At 41.2% G+C, this 23,946-nt stretch overlaps 1 protein-coding gene and 1 pseudogene across 1 annotated transcript in view; both read left to right on the plus strand.

Moving 5' to 3' along the window:
• Positions 1-23,946, plus strand: part of KIF27 (kinesin family member 27) — a 129,390-nt gene that overhangs the window by 79,650 nt on the left and 25,794 nt on the right. The window contains exons 12-13 of the mRNA XM_004600099.2: positions 5,972-6,082; positions 21,143-21,319. Of these exons, the coding sequence (XP_004600156.2) occupies positions 5,972-6,082; positions 21,143-21,319 (288 nt within the window). The remainder of the gene's footprint in view (positions 1-5,971; positions 6,083-21,142; positions 21,320-23,946) is intronic.
• Positions 1,670-1,967, plus strand: LOC101537774 (enhancer of rudimentary homolog; annotated as a pseudogene).

Raw genomic sequence — 23,946 nt, forward strand, 5'->3', positions numbered from 1 at the left:
TGATCACTTCTGTATTGTTTTCTTGCTTTCTGTATTATTGATTTCCAATCTTTTTTTTTTCCTCTCCTGCCTTGTAGTTGCTTTGGAATTCACTTGTTGCCTTTTTCTAGTTTTTCTAGCTGAGCGCTTAGATAATTGATTTCAGCCTTTCCTTTCTTCCTGGTGTGTGCTTGAATAGCTAGAAACTTTACTCTTAGTGCTTCTTTTTTATGTGCCCTGTAGGTCCTGATAGTTCGTGTTTTGATTCTTTTTGTTTCAATGAATCTTTTGGTTTCTTCTTTAATTTCTTTCTTGTTTTTGTTGTTTTGTTTTTTGTCTTTTTGTTTTGGCTACTCCTGTCTCCCATCATTGTTCAAGGATGGCTTCTTGCTGTGTTGGGGGATCATGCCTGGTGAACTCCAGGAACCATATGAGGTACTGGGGATAAAACCCAGTTGACCAAGTGCAAGGTAAGTGCCCTACCTGCTGTACTATCTCTGGCTTGATCCAGTTGTTTGGTAGCATGTTTTTTAGTTTCCACCTACTTAATCTTTTCTTTGATTTTATTTTTTGCGATTGGTTTTCACTTTTGTGACTTTGTGGTCTGAGAAGATACTTGGTATGGTTTCTGTTCTTCTCGTTTTTGGGGATGGTCAAGTTGTATCCCAGCATGTGAATATCCTGGAGAATGTCCTATGTATAGAAAGAAGAACGCATTTATTTATTTATTTATTTATTTATTTATTTATTTATTTATTTATTTATTGCTTTTTGGGTCACACCTGGCGATGCACAGAGGTTACTCCTGGCTCTCCACTCAGGAATTACTCCTGGTGGTGCTCAGGGGACCATATGAGATGCTAGGAATCGAACCTGGGTCGGCCGTGTGCAAGGCAAAAGCCCTACCCGCTGTGCTATATCGCTTCAGCCCCCAGAACGCATTTATTTTCTTTTGGGGTGGGGCGGCGAGAGTCCTGAATATATGTGCTAGAACAAGTCCTACTTGTTTCATTTAGGCATTTACATATAGTATTTTGCCTGCTTGATCTGCCTAGTGCTGAGAGTGGAATTGAAGTCTCCAGCCTGTGTTGTGTTGCCAATTGATGTTTCCTGTGATCTTTTAGAAGTTGCTTTGTAAACTTTACTGCCCTTTCATTTTGTGCTTATGTGCTAATGAGAGGTAAGCCCTCTTGATCTATTGATTAGCCATATGTAATGTTCTTCCCTAAGTTTTTCTGTTGTTGTTTTGGGGTAACACCCTATGATTTTCAGGCCTTTCTCCTGGCTCTACTCTCAGGAATTGCTCCTAGCGGGGCTCAGGACCATATGTAGTGCCAGGGATTAAACCTATGTTGGCTGCATGCAAGACAAGTGCTATACCCACTATACTACCATTCCAGCCCATATGCCACAATTTTTTAGCTAATCATCTGTTATTAGGCACCTGGGTTGTTTCCAAATAACTGTCTTTTGTAGCATCATTGCAGTGAACATTGGACTTAATGACTGTCCATTCTCTTACTCCTGTTCCTCTAGTCCATTCATGCATAATTGCTGTCCAGTCTGCTCAAACCATATTCTGATAATTTAAACATTCTTTAAAGATTTCTAAGATCTCTTGTATAAAAATTATTAAGTCTTGTGTGCGGAGGAGGTATTGGCAGGGGCTGCATCAAAAGTGTTTGGCACCATGTCTCACACCATTTTACTGGTCCAGCCCCACAAGGGCCAGAAGGCAGAACTTATGCTGACTATGAATCTGTGAAGGGATGCATGGAAGGTGTTTGTAAAATGTCTGAAGAACATCTGAAGAGAATGAACCCCAACAGCCCCTCTATTACATATGATATCAGTTTGATTTTATTGATGATCTGGCAGACCTCTGCTGTCTTGTTTATGGAGCTGATACCCGAACTTACTGCAAAGACTGGATTAAAGAGAAGATCTACCTGCTTCTTTGTCAGCAGGCCCAGCAGATAGGGAAATAATTGATCTGGAAGCATTAGGGGGGTGGGGGTAGGCTTGGAATACAGGTCTGTACAACAGACTCTAGTCGATGTTTTGTATTCTAATAATCCTGTGTCCATTTGGTACAATCTAGCCAGGGTTTAATGTATTGAATGAAATATGACGATCTTGTTCAATCTGAAAACCCCAATTCCCTCATTCCCTCTTCCTAAGCCCTCCCCCTTTTTTTTTTACTTAAAATTTTTTTATGATGTTTTAAATGGAGGTTTTCTTTGTCAGTTATTGTTGGTTTCAACCCTTCCAACTATTTGTTTCCACTTCACTAACCATTCTTCAGGATCGGGTAAAGGGTGGGTGATGACACAGTTATGTCCTCAAGATAAAATCTTAGTGAAAGACAAATGTTCTTTAGTTTTTTTAAAAAAAGAATCATTGTCGGGGCTGGAGGGATAGCACAGCGGGTAGGGCTTTTGCCTTGCACACGGCTGACCCTGGTTCAATTACCAGCATCCCATACGGTCCCCCGAGCACTGCCAGGAGTAATTCTTGAGTGCAGAGCCAGGAGTAACCCCTGAGCATCGCTAGGTGTGACCCAAAAAAGCAAAAAGTAATAATAATAAATCATTGTCTTTAGTCTTTCCTTCCCCATGTTTCTCTAAGATAGATAATCCAGTGTATCTGGTGATTGCATGTGTAACTTTTATTGATCATATAGAAATGGAAGGACTCATGAGTTTTAGTGGTCCCTTTGTGTGGCTGGCTGGAATCTGGTCTTCCTTGTCCACCTTGCTTGCTGGCCACCGACAATAGCCACTCATGGCTGGTGAACTTGGAGAACCCACACTCTGGTCTGACTTCTAGTCTAGAGCACATAGGGACTCAGATTTATTTCTTCTGAGGATGGCAGTATAAATCCCCCGAGGCTGCTATGTTTCCAACCTAGAGTGTTAGCCCAGTGACTTAAAAATTTTTTTAATTGTTTTTTTGGGCTACACCTGGTGATACTCAGTGGTTTTTTCTTGCTCTGTGCTCAGGAATTACTCCTAGTGGTGTTCAGGAGACCATATGGGATGCCAGTGAGCAAACTTGGGTTGGCCATGTGCAAGGCAAGTGCCCTGCCCACTGTATTGTCTCTCCAACCCATCATTTTTTTGGTTGGGGGGGGGTTGTGCATACCCAGCTGTGATTTCCAGGACTTACTCCTGGCTCTGCCCTGAGGGATACCTCATGGTGGGCTGAGGGGACCATATGGGCTTCGGGGGATTGAACCTGGGTCAATCATGTGCAAGGCAAGCGATTTATCCACAGTACGATCTCTCTAGCACCCGCTCCCCACCTCCAGCGACTCATCTTGCCTTCAGTTCTATAGTCAGCTTCATAACTCAGGATCAATGTACGTCCAGGCTTGAGGAGTCTTTTAAGACATGCTGCTCAGCTCTTTCAACTAAGTCTGTATAGTCAATTTGCCTTTGGGGCCACTGTCCTGTATTTGATACGGTTACTTATTTATCCTTTCATTGGACAAAATGTGAGATCAGAATTGGGGCATAGCTTTCTGGCTTTTTTCTCCTCTCAGCCATTCCTGGACAGAACATGGTAAGCTTTCATGTTACTTCCTTTTTTGTCTTGTTGTTTTTAGGCCACACCTGGTTGAACTCAGCTTTTACTACTGATTCTGTGCTCAGCGATCTTAGTTTCTTAGTTGTAGAAACTAAGAAAGTGAGTAGATGAGGGCTGAAGCTATTTAGGGGAAAAATACTATTAGTCCCTTACCAGTCAACCAACATGGTGGTGCTGAGACTAGAGCCTGGGCCAGCCGTACCTTCTGTGCTATCTCTGTGCCCCCATTTTACTTCCTTTCTGTCAGTTCTTCTGGAACTTGCGGAGAAAGTTGTTTCTATTTCATTGATAATTGTCCAGTTCAATATGTTTATAAAACATGATTAACAAAAAATTATAGAATTTAAAATATTTAGAGATTCAACAGATATAAAATTATCCTGTAACATTTGTGTGAGATTTTTTTAACACCTAAAATTTTTGTACATTTGCCTTACACGCAGCCAACCCGGGTTTGATTCCTCCACCCCTCTCAGAGAGGCCGGCAAGAGTATCTTGCCTGCATGGCAGAGCCTGGCAAGCTACCCGTGGTGTATTCGATATGCCAAAAACAGTAACAACAATTCTCACTATGGAGACCTTACTGGTGCCCACTCGAGCAAATCTATGAGCAATGGGACGACAGTGCCACAGTGCTACCTTTTATAGATCAGAAAGAGAAAGTATGCAGACCAGCCCACTGTCATTTATGGCCTCCTTCTTAATTCATGCTGAGCTTTATCTTTAATTTAAATTTATTTATTTTGGAGCTACACCTGCCTGTGCTTGGGGATATTTCTAGTTCATTATTTAAGGGTTGCTTCCTGACCCTGGAGGGGCTTGGGGGACTCTGCAGTGCCAGGTGTTGAACCCGAGCCCCTATATGCCAAGTGTACACTCAACCCACAGAGTTGTCTCTCCGCCTCCCCGTGGAGTGTGGAGTGGTGGGTTGCAGCAAACCTTTGAACCTCAGAAGGGTGTCATGAGCATTGGGCCTCAGACACTTAAGCTGTGTGTGAGAGCTGACGGGCTTTGGAGGACTGTGAGCTGCCTCTTGAAGCTTTCCTATTGATGCAAAATATTTGAAGCTTTCTATTTGCTCCAAAAATCTGATTTTGGAACACCAGAAATAATATTATTCTTTGTTTGCATTTCTCATGTAATGAATTCTCATGTCCTCATGACACAGAGGCACTTTGGGTGAACTTGTGAAGGTAAAGAGTTCAGAAAGGAGAAGAGAAAAGCACACAAATAATTTTTAAACTCCTTATTCCTTTTACCCTAACTTGTAAAGAATGAAGGAAATCCTTTTGGAGGGGTGGTTTGATTTCAGTATAGAATATGTGAAGTCTGCATTTCTGCTGGATTCCCCAGCCCTTCAAAAATTGGTTTTGTTCAATATGGACGCTTCTCAGAAAATTAGAAATTGAGCTTTCATTTGACCCAGCAATACCACTTCTGGGAATATATCCTGGAGAAACAAAAAGTATAGTCAAAATGACATCTGCACTTATATGTTCATCGTGGCACTGTTTACAATAGCCAGAATCTGGAAAAAACCCGAGTGCCCAAGAACAGACAACTGGTTAAAGAAACTTTGGTACATCTATACAATGGAATACTATGCAGCTGTTAGAAAGGATGAAGTCATGAACTTTGCATATAAGTGGATCAACATGGAAAGTATCATGCTAAGTGAAATGAGCCAGAAAGAGAGGGACAGACATAGAAAGATTTCACTCATCTGTGGAATATAGAATAACAGAGTATGAGACTAATACCTAAGTATGGTAGTATATAATACCAGGAGGTTGGCTCCATAGCTTGGAAGCTGGCCTCACACGCTGGGGGAAAGTCATCCCAGATAGAGAGGGGAACACCAAGTAATATGTGATTGGAGATCCTGCGTGGGAAGGGAGATGCATGCTGAAAGTAGACTAGAGACTGAACAGGATGACCACTCAATACCCCTATTTCAAACCACAACACCCAAAAGGAAAGAGAGATATCAAATTGGAATGCCCTGCCGCAGAGGTGGGGTGGGGTGGGGGGGATACTGGTTTCATTGGTGGTGGAGTATGGACACTGGTAGAAGGATGGGCTCTTAAACATTGCATGAGGGAAAAACAAGAACAAAAATGTGTGAATCTGTAACTGTACCCTCACTGTGACTCACTAATTAAAAAATAAATTTTAAAAAATTGGTTTTGTTAGTAAAGCATGATTTTTGCTGTGACATTGGTTGATTGGTAAGGGACAAGTAGTATATTTCTCCCAAATTACTTCATCCTTCAACCACTCATTTTCTTAGTTTTCACAACTAAGAAAGTAAATATCAGGAAAATTATTATGTGTTTAAATATTTAATCATGTCCAGATAGCAGAAGTATAAAGTATTTTGGTTTGTGTTACTTCTATTATGCAGGAACTGAAGTTAAAAGCAGAACAGGAAACTCTCAAACATAAAGATGAGAACTTTGATGCACTTAAGATGAAAAGGAGAAAAGATTCATTTGGAAATACGGACCAACTCCAGGTTTGTCAAATCTATTTAGTATTTCTTGGTTTCTCTTTCATATGGTGTTTGTTTAAATAGAGGATTTAAATTTTTCTTAAAAATTTAGGCACCATTATATATAGTTATTTAGTTTCAGGTATTCAGTGTTCCCAAATCTATCCCATCACCCTGTCAATTTCCCTCCACTGCGGCCCTCTTTCTCTTCCACCCCACCCCCCATACCCTGCATGCCTCCTTGAGAAGCGCATTTTTAAGTTTATTGTAGTTTGGATCTCCTGCTTTCAGTTTTGTTGGTTCTATGGGTGAGGTGCATGGTTACATAACAACTCTTTACGGCTCCTGCTTCCTGCCCTGGTACCCTCCATCTGCCTCTGCTTACTTTACCTGCTTCAGTTTCTTTCCTCCCTACCCTTAGGCCTATAGGCCAGGTTCTGAGGTAATCTAGATATCACCCCTATGTTGCCTTGCTTTCCCTCGTCCCAGTACTCTGCATGTCACAGACAAGTGAGTTCATCTGATACTTGTTTTTCTTCTTCTGACTTACTTTGCTCAACTTTCTGGTTCCACTCAAGTTGTAGGAAATTGCATCATTTTTATCATTCCTTGCAGCTGTGTAATATTCTATTGTGTATATATACCACATTTTTATTATCCACTCATCTGTTGCTGGACATCTAGGTTGATTCCATATCCTAACTACAGTGCTAAGTGCTGCAATGAATGATGGTGTGCATGTGTCCTTTTGAATGAATATTTTTATGGCCTGGGGGTAGATGCTGAGAAATTTGGTTTAGTTGGTTGGTTTAGTTTGGCTTAGTTCCTCATACAGGACTCTTATGTCTTTACTAATATTCTTATCTGTCCAGGGGTGACAATGGAGTTTAAAGTCCCCCACTATTATTGTTTTTTCCATCCATGTGTTTCTTTAGATTTGTGAGCAAAATCCTTACAAACTTTGCTAACCCTACATTTAGTGATTAAGTGTTGACTGGAGGTAGTACGTCTTTATTGTTCCCTTAACCAATAAGTAGTGTATATCCATATCTGTAATATCTGTTTTTGTTTGCTTTGGGGCCACATCAGCAGTGCCCAGGGCTTACTCCTGGCTTTGCATTCAGAGGTCAGTCTTAGGGGTCCATATGGGCTGTTGAGCCTGGTTGGTCACAAGCAAGACAAATGCCCTACTCCAACCCCTGTAATTGCTTTCGTAGATTAAATGCTATTTGGTCTGCTAGACGTATGGCTGTCTCAGCTTTTCTATTTACTATTAGTTTGGTTGATTAGCTTCCAGGTTTTTACACTGAGCCTGTATCTATCCTGTGATTTTATTTTTTTTTAATTTTTTTTTGCTTTTTGGGTCACACCCAGCAATGCTCAGGAGTTACTCCTGGCTTTGCACTGAGGAATTACTCCTGGCGGTGCTTGGGGGACCATATGGGATGCCGGGGATCGAAACCGGGTCAGCCACGTGCAAGGCAAACGCCCTACCTGCTGTGCTATCGCTCCGGCCCCATATCCTGTGATTTTAGATGTGTATTTTGAAAGCAGCAAATTGATGGGTTTGTTCCCTCATCCATCCCACCACTCTGTGTGTTTTGATGGGAAGGTTTAGGCTGTTAGTGTATAGGGATGTTATTGATATAAAGGATTGTACTGCCGTTTTTCTGTGTGAAGTTGTTGCTTCCCATAATTTCCTGTGTTTCTTCCCAAATTTTCCAACATGTTTTTCTGTGTGTGGTTGTTCACACCTCCCCTATCCACTAGATGAGGGCTCTTCAGGGTAGTGGACTCTAGGTTGAAAGTTTTTTCACTCAGTACTTTGAACATATCATTCCACTCTTCTCCCTTCTACAGTTTCATACAGGAGAACAATTTCATAAGAGATTACCTAAGTTGTGATCCTTAGGTAATCTCTCTTATGTTTGAAATTTTTTCTCTCTCTTGATGCTTTAGGTAGTCTCTCTCTTTGGTTTTTGCCACTTTGATCACACAGTGTCTTGGTGTTATTCTGTTTGAGTCTGTTTTGTTTGGTCTTCTTCAGTCTATGCAACTGCCTCCCTGCAGAGGCTGGGGACATTCTTAGCTATGATTTTCCTACCAGTTGTTCTTACCCTTTCTCTTTTTCTCTTCTGTTATTTATACAATTTGGAAATTATTCCCATTGCTGTTACCCTTTATATTTTTTTCCATTTTTTGGTTTCTCTTTTAGTTTGCCTCTTCCTTACTGCTGACTTGTACTTTGGTTTCAAGTTTAGTGTATATGGTTCTCCATATGTGATATTCTGATTCTATAGCTTGCTGTTGTGTCTTTTAGCTCCTTTAATTTAATTTGTATGGTATCTTTCATATGCTCTGAATCAATTATTTGAGTTGTTTGAATTTCTCGTCCAGTGATTGCTTAATTTCACTTGCCAGTGAAATTGTTATTTCTGTTGCTAATGCGATGTTAATTTAAGGTCATCATAGACTAGGCTCGAGAGGTTTGATAAACTTGAAAAGTTACCTATACTTCTGTTCCTGATTACCATAGCAGTTAAGTAATTTTGTTTCCCATTGTTCTTTGATTTTTGTGGGTGCTAAAGGTGGAGCTTTAGATTCCCAGGTACCTGAGTACTGATGCACTCAGTTGTTTATACTACAGAGCTACTCTGTTCAGATTATTTTCCTTACCATGTAGTGGTATTTGAGTATAATAAGGAAGTCATCATCTAGTTACTCTATTTAAGTACCTGAGAAATCTCAGGTATCCTATCCCTGAATTAGGACTTTGTCATATCGCACTTGTCCCCAGTGTGAAGGATGGGTGGAGTAATACTCATTGGGTTTGGGGCTTGGGTTTTGATGTGTCAGCTAGGACTGGGAAGAGAGGTCCGTGAGTTCAGCGCAGAGCTGTCCAGCAGGCACCGTGGCTGGGGCAAGAGGGAGGAGTTAACAGGGTCCCAGATCTCCGGAGTTGTCAGTGGATGACTTTTGGAGATTGATGTCAGGCAGCTGCCTCCATAGTCTGAAGACAGTTCTACCACTCTCAGAAGTTCCTTCATGCTCTTTGAGTTATCCCCTTCCCTTCCCTTCCTCCCTTCCTTTAGAAATAATTGGTGTGCTCTCTATCCCTATAATCTCTTCCAGAATCCAGAATGAATTATATCATCTGTAAGCCTTTGACTGATACAATCTTTAAACATAGGCTTTGTCATTCCAGTGCAAATTTTCAAATATTTTTTGAAATCTTCCTGTTATTAAAAATAATTTTACATTTTGAAATGTGCTTGGTTTTTATTACAGTAGAAATAAGTTAATTTAAATGTTGCATAATTTAAACATGAAATATATGTTCATCAGATTGTATTTACTTCCCAGTGTTTTATTTTCATGAAGACATATGTATTCTAAAAATTAGAGCTTTCCATTGAAACATAGCCAGATTTTATATGTATCATGTATATTAAAAAGCTGCTTAGTGCCACACTGAAACAATGAATTTTATAAACTCACATCCAAGTTCAATGAAATAAAATTTCAATCTCACGTAAATTCAAAATTATAATTCTAACAAACTACTAAAAAAAATACTGGGCACACAATGGGTTGATGATGAAGGAAAGTGGACTTTGGTGGGAAGTAGACACTGATGGAGAGTGGTTTGGGATATTTTATGCAAAAAACCCTACCAGTAACAGTTTTGTAAGCCACAGTGCCTAAATTTTAAAAACAGAAGAAAAATGCTGTAGATACCAAAAGTATGTGCTCTTTAAATTGTCATCAATAATTACTGTGTGTCCAAAAAAAAAAAAGAATAGAAAAGAAAAAGTATGCTACTTAAATTGTAATAATACTCGGTTATGCAAATATTATCACTGTAATTCTGAAAAATTTACTTGCTTTTGAGGCTGGGGATCAAATACTAGAATATGTCTGGTATGCTAGAGGCTCCTAGGTTTAATCACTAGCAACACCTTACTCTGAGCACTGCTGAGTGTGGTCCTGGAGATCCCAGCATTAACGGTGGGGCACTGGTGGCCCCAGCATACCACTGGCCCCAGAAGCAGTCCCTCACCTCATTGAGCACCAAGCCATCTGGTCCATACAGCTGACCAAGTATTACAGGGCTTCCTGAGCACTACTACAAATTTATTTTGGAAATAAATCCATTTTCCTAAATTTTGGAACATGGATTTATTCCTTGTCCTTTGATTAAAGAGATTCTTCCCTCCAATCCCTTTCTCTTTCTCCCACTAACCTCTCCTCTCATTTTAAGCTTTTTGGCAGTAATATTTCTGGGTTAAGCAGGTTTTGTGGATAGGAACAATAGTATAGCATGTAGGGTGCATACTTTATATGCAACTGACCCAGGTTTGATTCTCAGCCTCCCATATGGTCATTCCTCCACTGCCAGGAGTGATCCCTGAGCACAGAGCCAGGAGTGATCCTTGAGCACAGAACCATGAGTAAGCCCTGAGCACAGATGAATGTGGCCCCCAAAACAAAGACAAAAAGATTATGTGGAGGATACAGGAGAGGTAGAAAGAACACAGGATAGTGAGATCTAGTTTTGAAAATGTTAAGAATTTATATTTTAGGGGTCAGAGAGATAGTACAGGAGGTATAAGGTACTTGCCTTGCATGCAACCCTGGTTCAAATTACCTAATCACATATGGTTCCCTGAGTATAGAGCCAGGAATAGCCTCTGAGCATCACTGGGCTTGTCTAAACATCCTGACCCCCTCTCCCCAAATCTATATTTGTTTATTGAATTTTTATTTTTTATTTTTTGCTTTTTGGGTCACACCCGGTTATGCACAGGGGTTACTCCTGGTTTTTCACTTAGGAATTACCCCTGGTGGTGTGCAGGGGACCATATAGGATGCTGGGAATTGAAACCGGGTTGACTGTGTGCAAGGCAAATGCCTTACCTGCTGTGCTATTGCTCCAGCCCCTAAATTTTTTTCTTTTTGCTTTTTGGGTCACACCCAGCGATGCACAGAGGTTACTCCTGGCTCATGCACTCAGGAATTACTCCTGGCAGTGCTCAGGACACCATAAGGGATGCTGGGAATCGAATCCGGGTCAGCCGCATGCAAGGCAAATGTCCTACCCGCTATGCTATCACTCCAGCCCCTATTGATTTTTTTTTTTGGTGGGTAGGCACACCTGGTAGTACTCAGAATGACTTGTGAAGGAACTTGGGATGCCAAGGATTGATTACAGGTAGAATGCATGCAAGGCATTCAAGGTACTATCTCTCTTGCCCCCATATTTTTTTTTGTTTTTTTAAACATTGGTTTTGAAAAAAAAATTCTGCTCAGAAGGAGGGAAATAATAAAAACTATTTTATTAGTAAAACAGAAATCAGCAACATAGAAACCAAGAAATCAATGAATCAATGAGACCAGAAGCTGGTTATTTTAAAAATTAAACATATAAACCTTGGGGGCTGGAGCAATAGCACAGCAGGTAGGGTGTTGTGCATTGCCTGCCAGGTGTGACCCAAAAAGCAAATACACACACACACACACACACACACACACACACACACACACACACACATATATATATATGTAAATTAAAGAATTTACTCAGCTGGGGCTGGAGTGATAGCACAGAGGGTAGGACATTTGCCTTGCACGCGGCCGACCCAGGTTCAATTCTCAGCATCCCATATGGTCCCCTGAGCACCGCCAGGAGTAATTCCTGAGTGCAGAGCCAGGAGTAACCCCTGGTGTGACCCTAAAAGCAAAAAAAAAAAAAAAAAACATATAAACCTTAAGCTAGACTCACGAGGAATAAAAGAGAAACTGTTCAAATAAATCAGATTAGAGATTTATCTGGGAGAAATTATTTGTCTTGGAGAAATTAAGGGGAGAGGGGCTGGAGCGATAGCACAGCGGGTAGGGCGTTTGCCTTGCACGCGGCCGACCCGGGTTCGAATCCCAGCATCCCATATGGTCCCCTGAGCACCACCAGGGGCAATTCCTGAGTGCATGAGCCAGGAATGACCCCTGTGCATTGCCGGGTGTGACCCAAAAAGCAAAAAAAAATTAAGGGGAGAAATTAAAACAGATCTCTCAGATATTAAACTATAAGAAGTTACTCTGAATAACTTTATAATCTAGAGAACCTAAAAGAAGCAAATAGATGCTTAAAGTCATGTAATCTCCCAAGCTCAACAAGGAGTGAAGTAGAGAGTCTAAACAGGAATCTAAACAGTGCAATTCCAAGTAAGGAAACTGAAACAGTAAGAATATCCCCAGGAACAAAAGTCCCAGTTCACTGGTGAGGTCTGTTAAACCTTCAGAGAAGATTTACTTTCTGTATTTCTTAAGCTCTTCCAAAATGCTAGAAACATAGGAATCCTCCCTAACATCTTCTATGAAGCTAATATTACACTAATACCCAAAGCAGATGGACACATTTCCAGAAAAGAAAATTTTAGACCAATCTCCCTGATGAATATCAATGCAGAAATCCTTTACAAAATCTTAACCAAATCCAACAACATATCAAAAAAATCATATATCCTCATCATGTGGAATTCATCCCAGGGATGCAGGGATGGTTAAACACACACAAATCAGTTAACATAATACACCACATTAATAAAAGGAAAGATAAAAATCATATGATCAAATGATACAGAGAAAGCCTTGACAAGATCCAACATCCATTCATGATAAAAACCTGTAACAAAAAAAGGGTAGAAGGAACCTTACTCAAGATAATAATGGGCCTCATTTGACCCAGCAATACCACTGCTGGGAATATATCCCAGAGAAGCAAAAAAGTATAGTCAAAATGACATCTGTACTTATATGTTCATCGCAGCACTGTTTACAATAGCCAGAATGTGGAAAAAACCTGAATGCCATAGAACGGATGACTGGTTGAAGAAACTTTGGTACATCTATACAATGGAATACTATGCAGCTGTTAGAAAAAAGGAGATCATGAATTTTGCATATAAGTGGATCGGCATGGAAAGTTTCATGCTGAGTGAAATGAGTCAGAAAGAGACAGACAGACATAGAAAGATTGCACTCATATGTGGAATATAGAATAACAGAGTGGGAGACTAACACCCAAGAATTGTAGAAATAAGTACCAGGCGGTTGACTCCATGGTTTGGAGGCTGGCCTCACATTCTGGGGAGAGGGCAACTCAGAGAAGGGATCACCAACTATAATGTGGTCGGAGGCCATGCGGGGGAAGGGTGTTGCGGGCTGAATGTGGGCTAGAGAATGAACACAGTGGCCACTCAACACCTTTATTGCAAACCACAACAGCTAATTAGAGAGAGAGAACAGAAGGGAATGCCCTGCCACAGTGGCAGGGTGGGGTGGGGGGAGATGGTATTGGGGAGGGTGGGAGGGATGCTGGGTTTACTGGTGGTGGAGAATGGGCACTGGTGAAGGGATGGGTTCCCGAACTTTGTATGAGGGAAGTATAAGCACAAAAGTGTATAAATCTGTAACTGTACCCTCACGGTGATTCTCTAATTAAAAATAAATAAATTTAAAAAAATTCATCGTATCATTCTTGTCACTTTACTGACACTTTGAAGTTATATTTAAAAAAAATAAATTTATTCCCAAATATCATTTTTTTCAAGGTATACCATACTCTAAGGCCTAGAGTAGGAATGTCTAAACTATTATGCCCTAGAAATCAAGAAGAAAAAACCTCTTGAAGATGATGGATGAGGTGGTGAGCTATGGGTTGCTTAAAAAAAAAAAGATAATAACGGGCTATCTATTACGAACCCACAGCCACTATCATCCTTAGTGGTGAAAAACTGAAAGATTTCCCTCTGAGAGCAGGCATAAGACAAGGATGTCCATTCTCTTCTATTCAACATGGCCCTGGCTACAGCAATCAGTCAAGAGAAGCAAATCAAAGGGATCCCAATTGGAAAAGAAAAACTCAAATTATCACTTTGTAAATGACATAATGATATGCATAGAAGACTCTTAAAGAGTCCGCACAAAAATTCTCTAGAAACAATAAACCAGTACAGTAAGTAGCTGGCTACAAAATCAATAAACAAAAATTGATCGCATTCTTATATACAAAGAATTAAAGACGAAAGCGATCACGAGGTCTAATGACACAAATCAGAAAGAGTAGGAATAATCTGTGTTGGCAGAGGTGTGGTTAAAAAGGAACTCTCTTCTACTGCTGGTAGGAATGTTGCCTGGTAGAACCCCTGTGGGAACCAGTATGGAAAGTTACCAGAAAACGTAGAATTAAACTCCCTTATGACCCAGAAGTGCTACTTGTGGGCATCTACCCCCCAGGGCATAAGGACACTTTCAAAAGGGCAGATGTACACCATTATTCATTGCTGCACTCAGCACAGTAGCTAAGTTATGGACTCAACCTAAGTTACAATGACATTAATGAATTATGAAGACATGGTAAATATCACTGTATCACTGTCATCCCATGATCATCGATTTGCTCAAGTGGTCCCAGTAACGTCTCCATTTGTCCTAGCCCTGAGACTTTAAAAGCCTCTTTTTACGTGTCCTTCCCAATGGTGCCACATTAGAGGCTCTTCAGGGTCAGGGGAATGAGGCCCATTGTTGTTACTGTTTTTGGCATATGAATATGCCACAGGGAGTTGCCAGGCTCTCCCGTGCGGGCAGTAAACTCTCAGTAGCTTGCCAGGTTCTCCGAGAGGGAGAACTAGGCTATACAATGTAATGCAGCTTCGAATTCGGCCTGACGCTTCCAGGAGCTTTGTTTCGTAATCTCTGGATGTTGGCCATTGATGGGATTACACAGTGCCAGGGTCAGTTTCTGGGTGGAAGAGGCCCAGTCCTGATCCAAGCAGACTTTGGAGATTTTAGCCCTGGGTTCTGCACACCTAGGTTCCTCTGCCGGTTCCTTCATGCATGAGGCTCGTCCAAGTGTGTGGAGAGTGGCCTTGAGCATGGCTGTGGCTGGGTTCCGGAGCTCTTCGGCTTCGAGGGCTCTGCTCAGGGTGGGGAGGGAAACTCAACCCACCCCCTCTGAGGGGGCCCCGGTGAAGACAGCCAGGCACGGGGGTAAGAGACTCTGCATCACTCTCTTCCAGGAGCTTGGTTTTATAGTCTCTAGATGTTGGCCGTTAATGAGATTACATGGTGCTGGAGGCAGTTTCTGGGTGTGACTGCCTAGCTACTGGAAAATGGGGGATCTGGGTGGAAGAAGCCCAGTCCCAATCTGAGCAGGCTTAGAGATCTTAGCCCTGAGTCCCTGGGTAAGTAGTTTAGCCATATATGCAAATACAGACTCAACAAAACAGGAAACATGAGCTCTGAGCTGCAACCATTGAAACTTTGTAATGTCGCTGTCAACCTGACAAGACAGGATGCATCAGGGGTTGGGATGGGGAGAGAATATTGGAACACTGGTGGAGGGAAGTCGACACTGGTGGTGGAATTGGACTTGAAATATATGCATGAAACTCAGCTTAACTTTGTAATCACTTTCTTTTTCATGAAAAAGAAAAAATATTCTGCTTAAAAATATGAAAAGGCTGGAGTAACTTGGCTAGAATGTATACTTCACATACATGAGACCCTCTGATTCGCAACACTGCCACTACTGCTGCTGCTAACATAGCAGACAGAAAGAAAACAAAATAGGTACTTTAAAAGACTGTCAAAGTCTATATTTTGGAATCAACATAATATATGTAAATAAAATCTTGATTATTTGACAACTAGGAATTTTTTAGAAATTTATTAATTGAGGGGCTGGAGTGATAGCACAGCGGGTAGGGCGTTTGCCTTGCACGCGGCCAACCCGGGTTCGAATCCCAGCATCCCATATGGTCCCCTGAGCACCGCCAGGGGTAATTCCTGAGTGCAGAGCCAGGAGTAACCCCTGTGCATCGCCAGGTGTGACCCAAAAAGAAAAAAAAAAAAAAAAAAAATTTATTAATTGAATCACCATGAGAACAGTTACAAAGCTTTCATGCTTGAGTCTCGGTCATACAATGATCAAACACCCATCCCTTCAGCAGTGCACATTTTCCACCACCAAAAACCTCAGTATGCCCCCCATCCCAATCCTACCCCTCCTGTGTGGCAGATCATTTCCACATTACTCTCTCTCTACTTTGATTACATTCAATATTTTGACACCAGTCCCACCATTATTATTTGGAATTTTCCCCTAACACTCAGATCTGCTGAAAAAGCAATGTTAGACAATATGTTTTGTATTGCTGGTTATGAATAGCATATGATGTCTATGCTTGGAATTATAAAATTTTAATAATTAAATCTGGAGAGATTTCTACCAAGAGCCACTCGGTTCCAAGATTTGTTTGTGTGTCTCTGGGATCATGGCCATTAAGGAGCTTAGTAAGTAGCTGAGGGCCATTCGTGGGCATCATCTCAGCACAACTAGGAATTTTTTAAGAAGGTGATGCATTCAGAACTCAATTGCCAGCATGCCTTACTTTCCTAAAGAACAGACAATAGAAGACAGCACTTTGTAGGCACACTGCTGCTCCAGTGTTGTTAAAGTGCTTCAGTGGAAGGAATCTCAGACTGAGTGTCAGCATCCAGAACTTCACTTGGTTTTGTCTCTATACTCTTGATATTTGTCCTTATCTATATTCTAAATTCTCATTCTCCATTGCGCAGGTATTTTCTTTTTTTCTTTAGTTGCACTTTCTTTCTTTCTTTCTTTCTTTCTTTCTTTCTTTCTTTCTTTCTTTCTTTCTTTATTATTGAATCACCATGTGGAAAGTTACAAAGCTTTCAGGCTTAAGTCTCAAACAATAATAGTGAGTTTTTTGTTTGTATGTAGTCAAAGTAAAGAGAAAGTAAAGTGAAATTTATGCGCAGGTATTTTCTTGAGGAGAGCAGATAGGGAGCTTCTTAATAGGCTTCCTTTGGTTCTTAGCTTATGTTGTTCATCTTCAATAGTTTAGTTATTAGGAAGGGCTTAAGTAGAATCTATTGAGGGAAAGTCAAAGATCTGCATTTCAAATGAATACAATAGGCTTTTTTAAAAATTTATTTTATTGAATCACCATGTGGAAAGTTACAAAGTTCTCAGGCTTATGTCTCAGTTATACAATATTCAAACACCCATCCCTTCCCCAGTGCCCATATTCCACCACCAAAATCCCCAGTATACCTTCCGCCCCCGCTCCCCACCCGCAACTGTGTAACTGATGAATTTCACTTCATTTTCTGTTTACCTTAATTACATTCCATATTTCAACACAAAACTATTGTTGTTGGAGTTTCCCCCCAAGAAAGACAGCCCTACTACCAAGGAAGCATTTGATAATTAGTTTTCCATTGCTTAGAATGAAGAGATATGTAGTCCCACTGCTCCAAGTACATAACTCTTTTTTTTTCCCTTTCCCCCTTTTTTTTTCTCATCCCCCTTCCTGCGCCTCATAATATGGTAAACGCCATGCCGTGTTTCTCCCTGAAAATGGGAAACAACCGGGAAAGAGGAATATTTCCTCTTCTCGGCCGGCATGGGGCTATGGCTTAATTTACAGTCTAGAGAAATGGCTGCTACTTTGATTACCTTCAATATTTCAACAAAAAACTCACTGTTATTGTTATTGTTTGGAGTTTCCCCCCAAAGTCAGACCCGCTAAAAAGGAACTGTTTCACATTGCTGACAATTAAGAGATGTTAACCGCGGCCGCACGGTTTTGGATTTCTGTATAAAGTCCAGGGAAAATTCTGCCAGAAATTGCATAGCCCAGCTCACAGTCCCATTGCATTGCTGTAGGAAGCTGCTTTGGATGCCAAAATGGGTTAGAAGACCTCTGGAATCAGTCTTTAGGAGCAGAGGGTTCCAGGCTTTTGTTTTTTATTTTGTGTGGAGTGCCAGGGATTGGGCCTAGGGGTGTGAGGCAGGCCCTCTGAAGTGACCACATTCCTGGCTTCCACTGTTAGTCTTTATCTTTTTTATACCAAGTGCAAAGGAGCTCCTTCCTTTATTGTTTGCCTGAAAATTAAAATAAAAGTTTTATATCAACAGATTTACTACACATTTTACAAAGCACAACTTTCAAAGCACAACTAAAACCTCTGTTATCTGGGCAGTGATAATATCTTTCAGATTCCAGATAAAACCAATCCCTCCCTCCATTTCTTGTTTACATAATATCTGTGTATTAGCTGTACACAGAAATTGTCAACAACTTTAATGTTTTTCTGTTTTCCTTCAGTGAGAAGAAAGGAGAATGGAAAAATAATCTCTTGTTTATCTTTTAAACCTCACAGTCAAGGAATTTTTGTAGAATCTGTTGAAGTTAATTGAGAGACTTTATAAGGCCTCTTGTATGTCTTTGAAGTATACTTGGATGCAACTACACGGTGTGCATAGTTGATCTGGGATCGCCTTCCAGATCATATTAACTAATTTTCTGCCCGAATGCCTAGACTTCGATATTATTTGTATGTGTGCGAACACTCATGAGGCCATTTTCCTGCCTGGGTTGGGTGGAGGATTACACAGCTCTGTGTCTGCTTGCCTGGGCCACTCTGCTCTCTTTTCCTTGGACAAGTTACATCTAATAGATTTCATGGAGATTTCCAGGATCTGTGCTTTATTAAGTTTGAAGGAAAACTACTTGATTAGGAAGCAAGTACTGATAGTGGTTTCCTATTGTTTTGGTGGCATTACTTTGTTACTGTTTCTTCAGTGTGGATTTGTGTTTGGTAGAGGCTATCAGATTGTCACTGTCTCTTCATCTGTGCTTGGATATCCTTAATTTGAGAGTACTAAGGCTGCAAGGCTTATTTGGAGACTTTTCCAGTTCTCTATTTTATAATTATTTGATGTTGTCACACTGCAATGCAGGTTGTATTGTGTGCCCCATTGTTTGTGTTATGTCTTCCACTGTTATTGACTGTTGTGTTCTCATTGACTAATTGTGTTCTCATTGACTGAATCAGGTTTATTTCTAAAAAGTATTTTAATCCATAGGGTGGTAGGAAAGGAGAGAGAACGGGAGGAAGGGAAGGGAGAAGGAAGAGGAGGAAGGTAGAGAGGAGTGGAAGGAAGGAGGGAGGGAGGGAGGGAGGGAAGGAGGGAAAGAGTTCCAGCGGGGTGGCAAACTATCAGGGTAAGCAGCATTGTAAGTGCTATGATGAAGATGCACACAAAAAGATTCCCAGCCCAATCTCAGAAGTAACTATGTGAAGAAACCTGTTATCTTTTTTTGTCAGTCTAAAAAGTCCCCGACTTTAGCATAATTGAATAATACCTGTGTAATCTCTGGGTGGCTAGGGAGCCCACGGCTCTCTCTCGCCACCTGTGTTCGGTGGACTCGAGCTGCTGGCCCACCCAGGATGCCCAGTTCTGTGGGCAGACGAGGGAGGAAATGAGGCCACCAGGCTGCTTGGTGATCAATTACTGTTTATTCCATTTTCCCCACGTGCCTGTTTCAGTCTCTCTAAGTCCCCCATTCTAGCCCCACACTGCCCCTCATTCCCATTTCCTCCTGTCTCTGCCGCTCATCTCTCCGTGTTCCCTCTCACAGCCGTGTCTCTCATCTCTCCACACACCTGCTCCTGCATTCTTCCCCTACATTCTTCTCCCTCGTCCCTTTTGCTAGTCTCTCCACTCTCCATCTTGCTGCCTGGTCTCTCTCTCATCTCCCCCCAACACATCCACATTGGGGTTAGCCACCACACCCCATCAGGTAGCACAATCAAGGGACCTTTCTGATCGCCCATCAGGCTCAAGGGCAGAAATACCACCTAGGGATGTTTCTCCTCTCCTTAGACCAATAACTTAATTTAACATCTTAATCAACATCTTAATTCTACTTCTTAATATTATTTTGTATGGACACAGTAAAAGATACATTGAGCTTGTAGGGTGGCTCTCCTGGGGACATCTCTCTATCAAGCTACAGTGCTCAGGCCAGGTTAATCTTTCCTAATCCTAGCAGGGTCCTAATCTAGATGTTACTTTTGGATCATGACAGAGTTTGTCCATGACCATGCTCTTAACTTATAATTAAGTATCATGGCGCTTTGGCCAGGCCCATTTCGATGTCAGGGTAGCTCACTGCTTGCCCTGGGTCCATCCAGTCCCTCGTCAGGACCCTGCCTTTGGGGTGCTAAGAAATAAGCGCAACTGAGGCTTAAGTTCAGAGAACAGATGCTTAGGGGTGAATATCATTCAGTCAGTTCACTCCCAAGTTACAAAAGCATAGCATTAACTGTCTTCCTGTGTCTATATAAAAAGGTCATTGCTCTGAATTAACTATGCAAAGGACTTAAGGAGAAGAGAAAAGCAATATTTACAAATTAACAGAGTCTGATTAAGAGATAAAGGTGATTCACTGGTTGAGGAAGCAGAGCACAAAGAAAGAAGTTACAAGTAAACACAGAGGAATGGGAGCACTGTTATGGGAGTAACCCAATAAACCTAAGCTCCCTGTGGCAAGGCAAAAAGGACAAATCAATGTTATCCTACAACTAACCTTTAAAAGAAATTTACTGATTTTTGGAGGGGAATGGGTGCTCCCAGTACTCAGGGGAGTCAGGAGATACTCCTGGAAATACCCAGTCAGTGGCTCAATGCTGGGGCCCGGGGATGTGCTGCTGTTCCTGTGGGGCTACCTGGACCATTCCAGTGGTGCTCAGAATTCCAGTGCCACACCTGGTGATCCCCAGGGGCCATGTGGTGCCAGGGTTAGAACTAGGGCCGGCCACATACAAGTGGTTAGTACTGCATTTAAATGCTCCACTAACCTGCAGCCCCTGGTTAACTAGAACTGCTTACTGCATTTTTTAGAAAGTTTAATTTTTTTTGATGTGGCATTGATTTACAATACTATATATGTTGTTAAGGTTGCAATTTTAGGCTTATTCAAAATGTTTTGCCTTGCTGCAACCACCATGGGAATGGTAGTATTCGACACAGTCCGATGGCTCTTCCCTCCCTCCCACTTCTGGCAACCTCAGTTCTGTAGCTGATGCATCCTCATGGTTTCAGTCAGGAACATTATTCATTGATATAGTTCAGCTGATCTGAATTTCTGTTGCTGCCACATATATTTTATCATAGAAGGAAAAAACAAATGCTTTTGAATTTTAATGTAGAAATTGGAAGAACAAAAAAAATGGTTGGATGAAGAAGTGGAGAAAGTTCTGAATCAACGCCAAGAATTGGAGGAGCTGAAAGAAGATCTAAAGAAGCGGGAGGCCATAGTTTCCAAGAAGGAGGCCCTATTACAGGAGAAGAGTCACCTGGAAAATAAGAAGCTAAGATCTAGTCAGGTACTTTGTTTAACATGCTGGTTGATTTATTTGCAAGTCACAGAGACTAGGGTTGCTTGGTTTGTCTTTTTCCTCCAAGAAGAAAATTTTACCACTGTAACAAACCAAAATAAAATTGTTCCTCTGGTTTTCAAATTTTATTACTGCTAATGTGACCATAACTGAAATCTGTTGGAATGTTAAAGTAAAATATTCAGTGTTATACAGATATGATTTATTATTAATTTTGGGAGGAATTTTTTTTCAGATTTTTTTTTATTAGAGAATTACCATGAGACAAAGTTACAGACTTGCAGGTTTTCATGCTTACATTTTAGTCATACAATGATTGAGTACCCATCCCTTCACCAGTGCCCATTTTCCACCACCAATGGTCCCAGCATCCCTCCCACCACCCCCACCCTGTCCCCTTCACCTCACCCTGCCTCTGTGGCAGGGCATTGCCATTTGCTCGCTCTCTCTTTTTGGGTGTTGTGGTTTGCTACAGAGGTATTAAGTAGGCATCATGTTCGGTCTATAATCTATTTTCAGCCTGTATCTGGGAGGAATATTTTTAAAACATAAACACATAACGAAATTTTATCATTTTGACAGTGCAGTTAATTGCATTCACAATATTGCACATCCATCAATATTATTCATTTTTTAAATAATTTTTATTTTATAAGGTAGTTCACAATATTTGATTATATTTAATATTCAAACACCAATCCCACCACCATTACACCTTCCCACCACCATATTTTGGCTGTTTCCATTCCAAGCCCCAATCCCTGCCCCAAAGCAGAACTGAAATAATATATTTTGTATTGTTTGTTATGAAAAATTGCTGAAAATGCTACAAAAAAGTATTCTTAGAGGAAAGAATGTGGAGGTTGTTGTATTTCACCCAGGGACCATTAAGCCCTTCTATAAGAGATCACTAACATGTTGTTAAAGGTTGAGCCTTGTGTGCTTTATATATATCTGTAAAAAAATGTGTATTTCCCTCTAAGATTGGTTGCCTCCTACTTTGAACCCTGTCAAATATGGTGCGGTAATCTTGGACTATGAGTAGGGTGTGTGGTCCAGGAATAGATTCACACATTGGTGATGCTCTGCCTGAGCATGTGGAGAATGGCCCGTCCTTCATAGGCTCCAAGTTATCTCCAAGAAAGAACAAAATTAAGAATTTTCCACAACATGAATGGAGCTAGAGGATATCATGCTGTGTGAAGTCAGTCCGAAGGACAGGGATAGATACAAAATGATCTCTCTTAACTTGTGAAAGTTAAAGATACACAGTGAGGCAACACCTGGGAGAATTGACTCACAAGGGAGAGGTTGGAAGGGAGGGACATTGGGGTCCTCGGGAGAAGGAAGAGGAGAGTGCACTGTGATGGGCATGTGGTGTTGGAATGACGTACATGGGAAACCATCATTAACAATATTGTAAATCACAGAACTTTAATAAATTTTCAAGAAATAAAAATAGACACCCCCAAAAGAAAGGAGAGAAATAGCATGCTGGACACAGAGGTAGGGGTGACATGCAGCTAGTCGGTTGTTGATGCCATAGCCAAGGAACTTGTTCAGACTAACCAGGAAAGTCAAGTTTAAACAACCTAAGTGCCTTAGAACAGATGACTGGATAAAAAAGCTATGTTATATCTACACAATGGAATACTGCACAGTCACTAGGAAGAATGAAGTAATGAAATTTGCTTATAAATGGATGATGTGGAGAGTATCATGAGAGTGAAATAAGTCAAAAGGAGAGGGACAGAGGGACAGGTATAGAATGACTGCATTCATTAGTTGGATATATATGTGTGTATGTGTATACATATACTATATATGTGGGATATATATATAGTATATATATATAGTAGCACTGTAGCACTGTCATCTCATTGTTCATTGATTTGCTCAAGCGGGCACCAGCAACATCTTCATTGTGCGAATTGTTACTGTTTCTGGCATATTGAATACCCCACGGGTAGCTTGCCAGGCTCTGCCATGTGGGTAGGATACTTTTGGTAACTTGTAGGCACTTCGAGAGGGACAGAGGAATCGAACCCAGGTCAGCTGAATGTAAGGCAAATGCCCTACCCACTGTGCTGTAGCTCCTGGAGCAATATGTGTGTAGATAGACAGACAGACAGATAGATAGATAGATAGATAGATAGATAGATAGATAGATAGATAGATAGATAGATAATGAGACTAATATCTAAGTCGAGGGTAAACGGGCCAGGAGGACTGGTCAATGGTTGGAAACTTGCTACAAGAGTGTGGGGGGTGGGGGCAGGGGGCAAAGGGCTATTGGGATAGAGAACGAATCACCATGACAATAATAGTTGGAAATCATCAGTTTGAACAGGAACTGAGTTTGAACATAGGTAAATGGATATGCCTGATAACCTTTCATTGTCTACATTGCAAACCATAAGGTCCAAACGGAGAAGTGGGGGAGAAAGAGAGAGAGAGAGAGGAGAGGAGAGAGAGAGAGAAGAAAAGTAGAGGCAAGCTGGGGGGCTGAGGACAAGAGGGAAACAGGACCGTTGGTGGTGGGAGAAGTACATTGGTGAAGGGATGGGTGCTGGAACATTATATGACTGAAATCCGATCATGAACAACTTTGTAAA

The sequence above is a fragment of the Sorex araneus genome, chromosome 1, assembly GCF_027595985.1.
Source record: "Sorex araneus isolate mSorAra2 chromosome 1, mSorAra2.pri, whole genome shotgun sequence".
Lineage (NCBI taxonomy): Eukaryota > Metazoa > Chordata > Mammalia > Eulipotyphla > Soricidae > Sorex > Sorex araneus.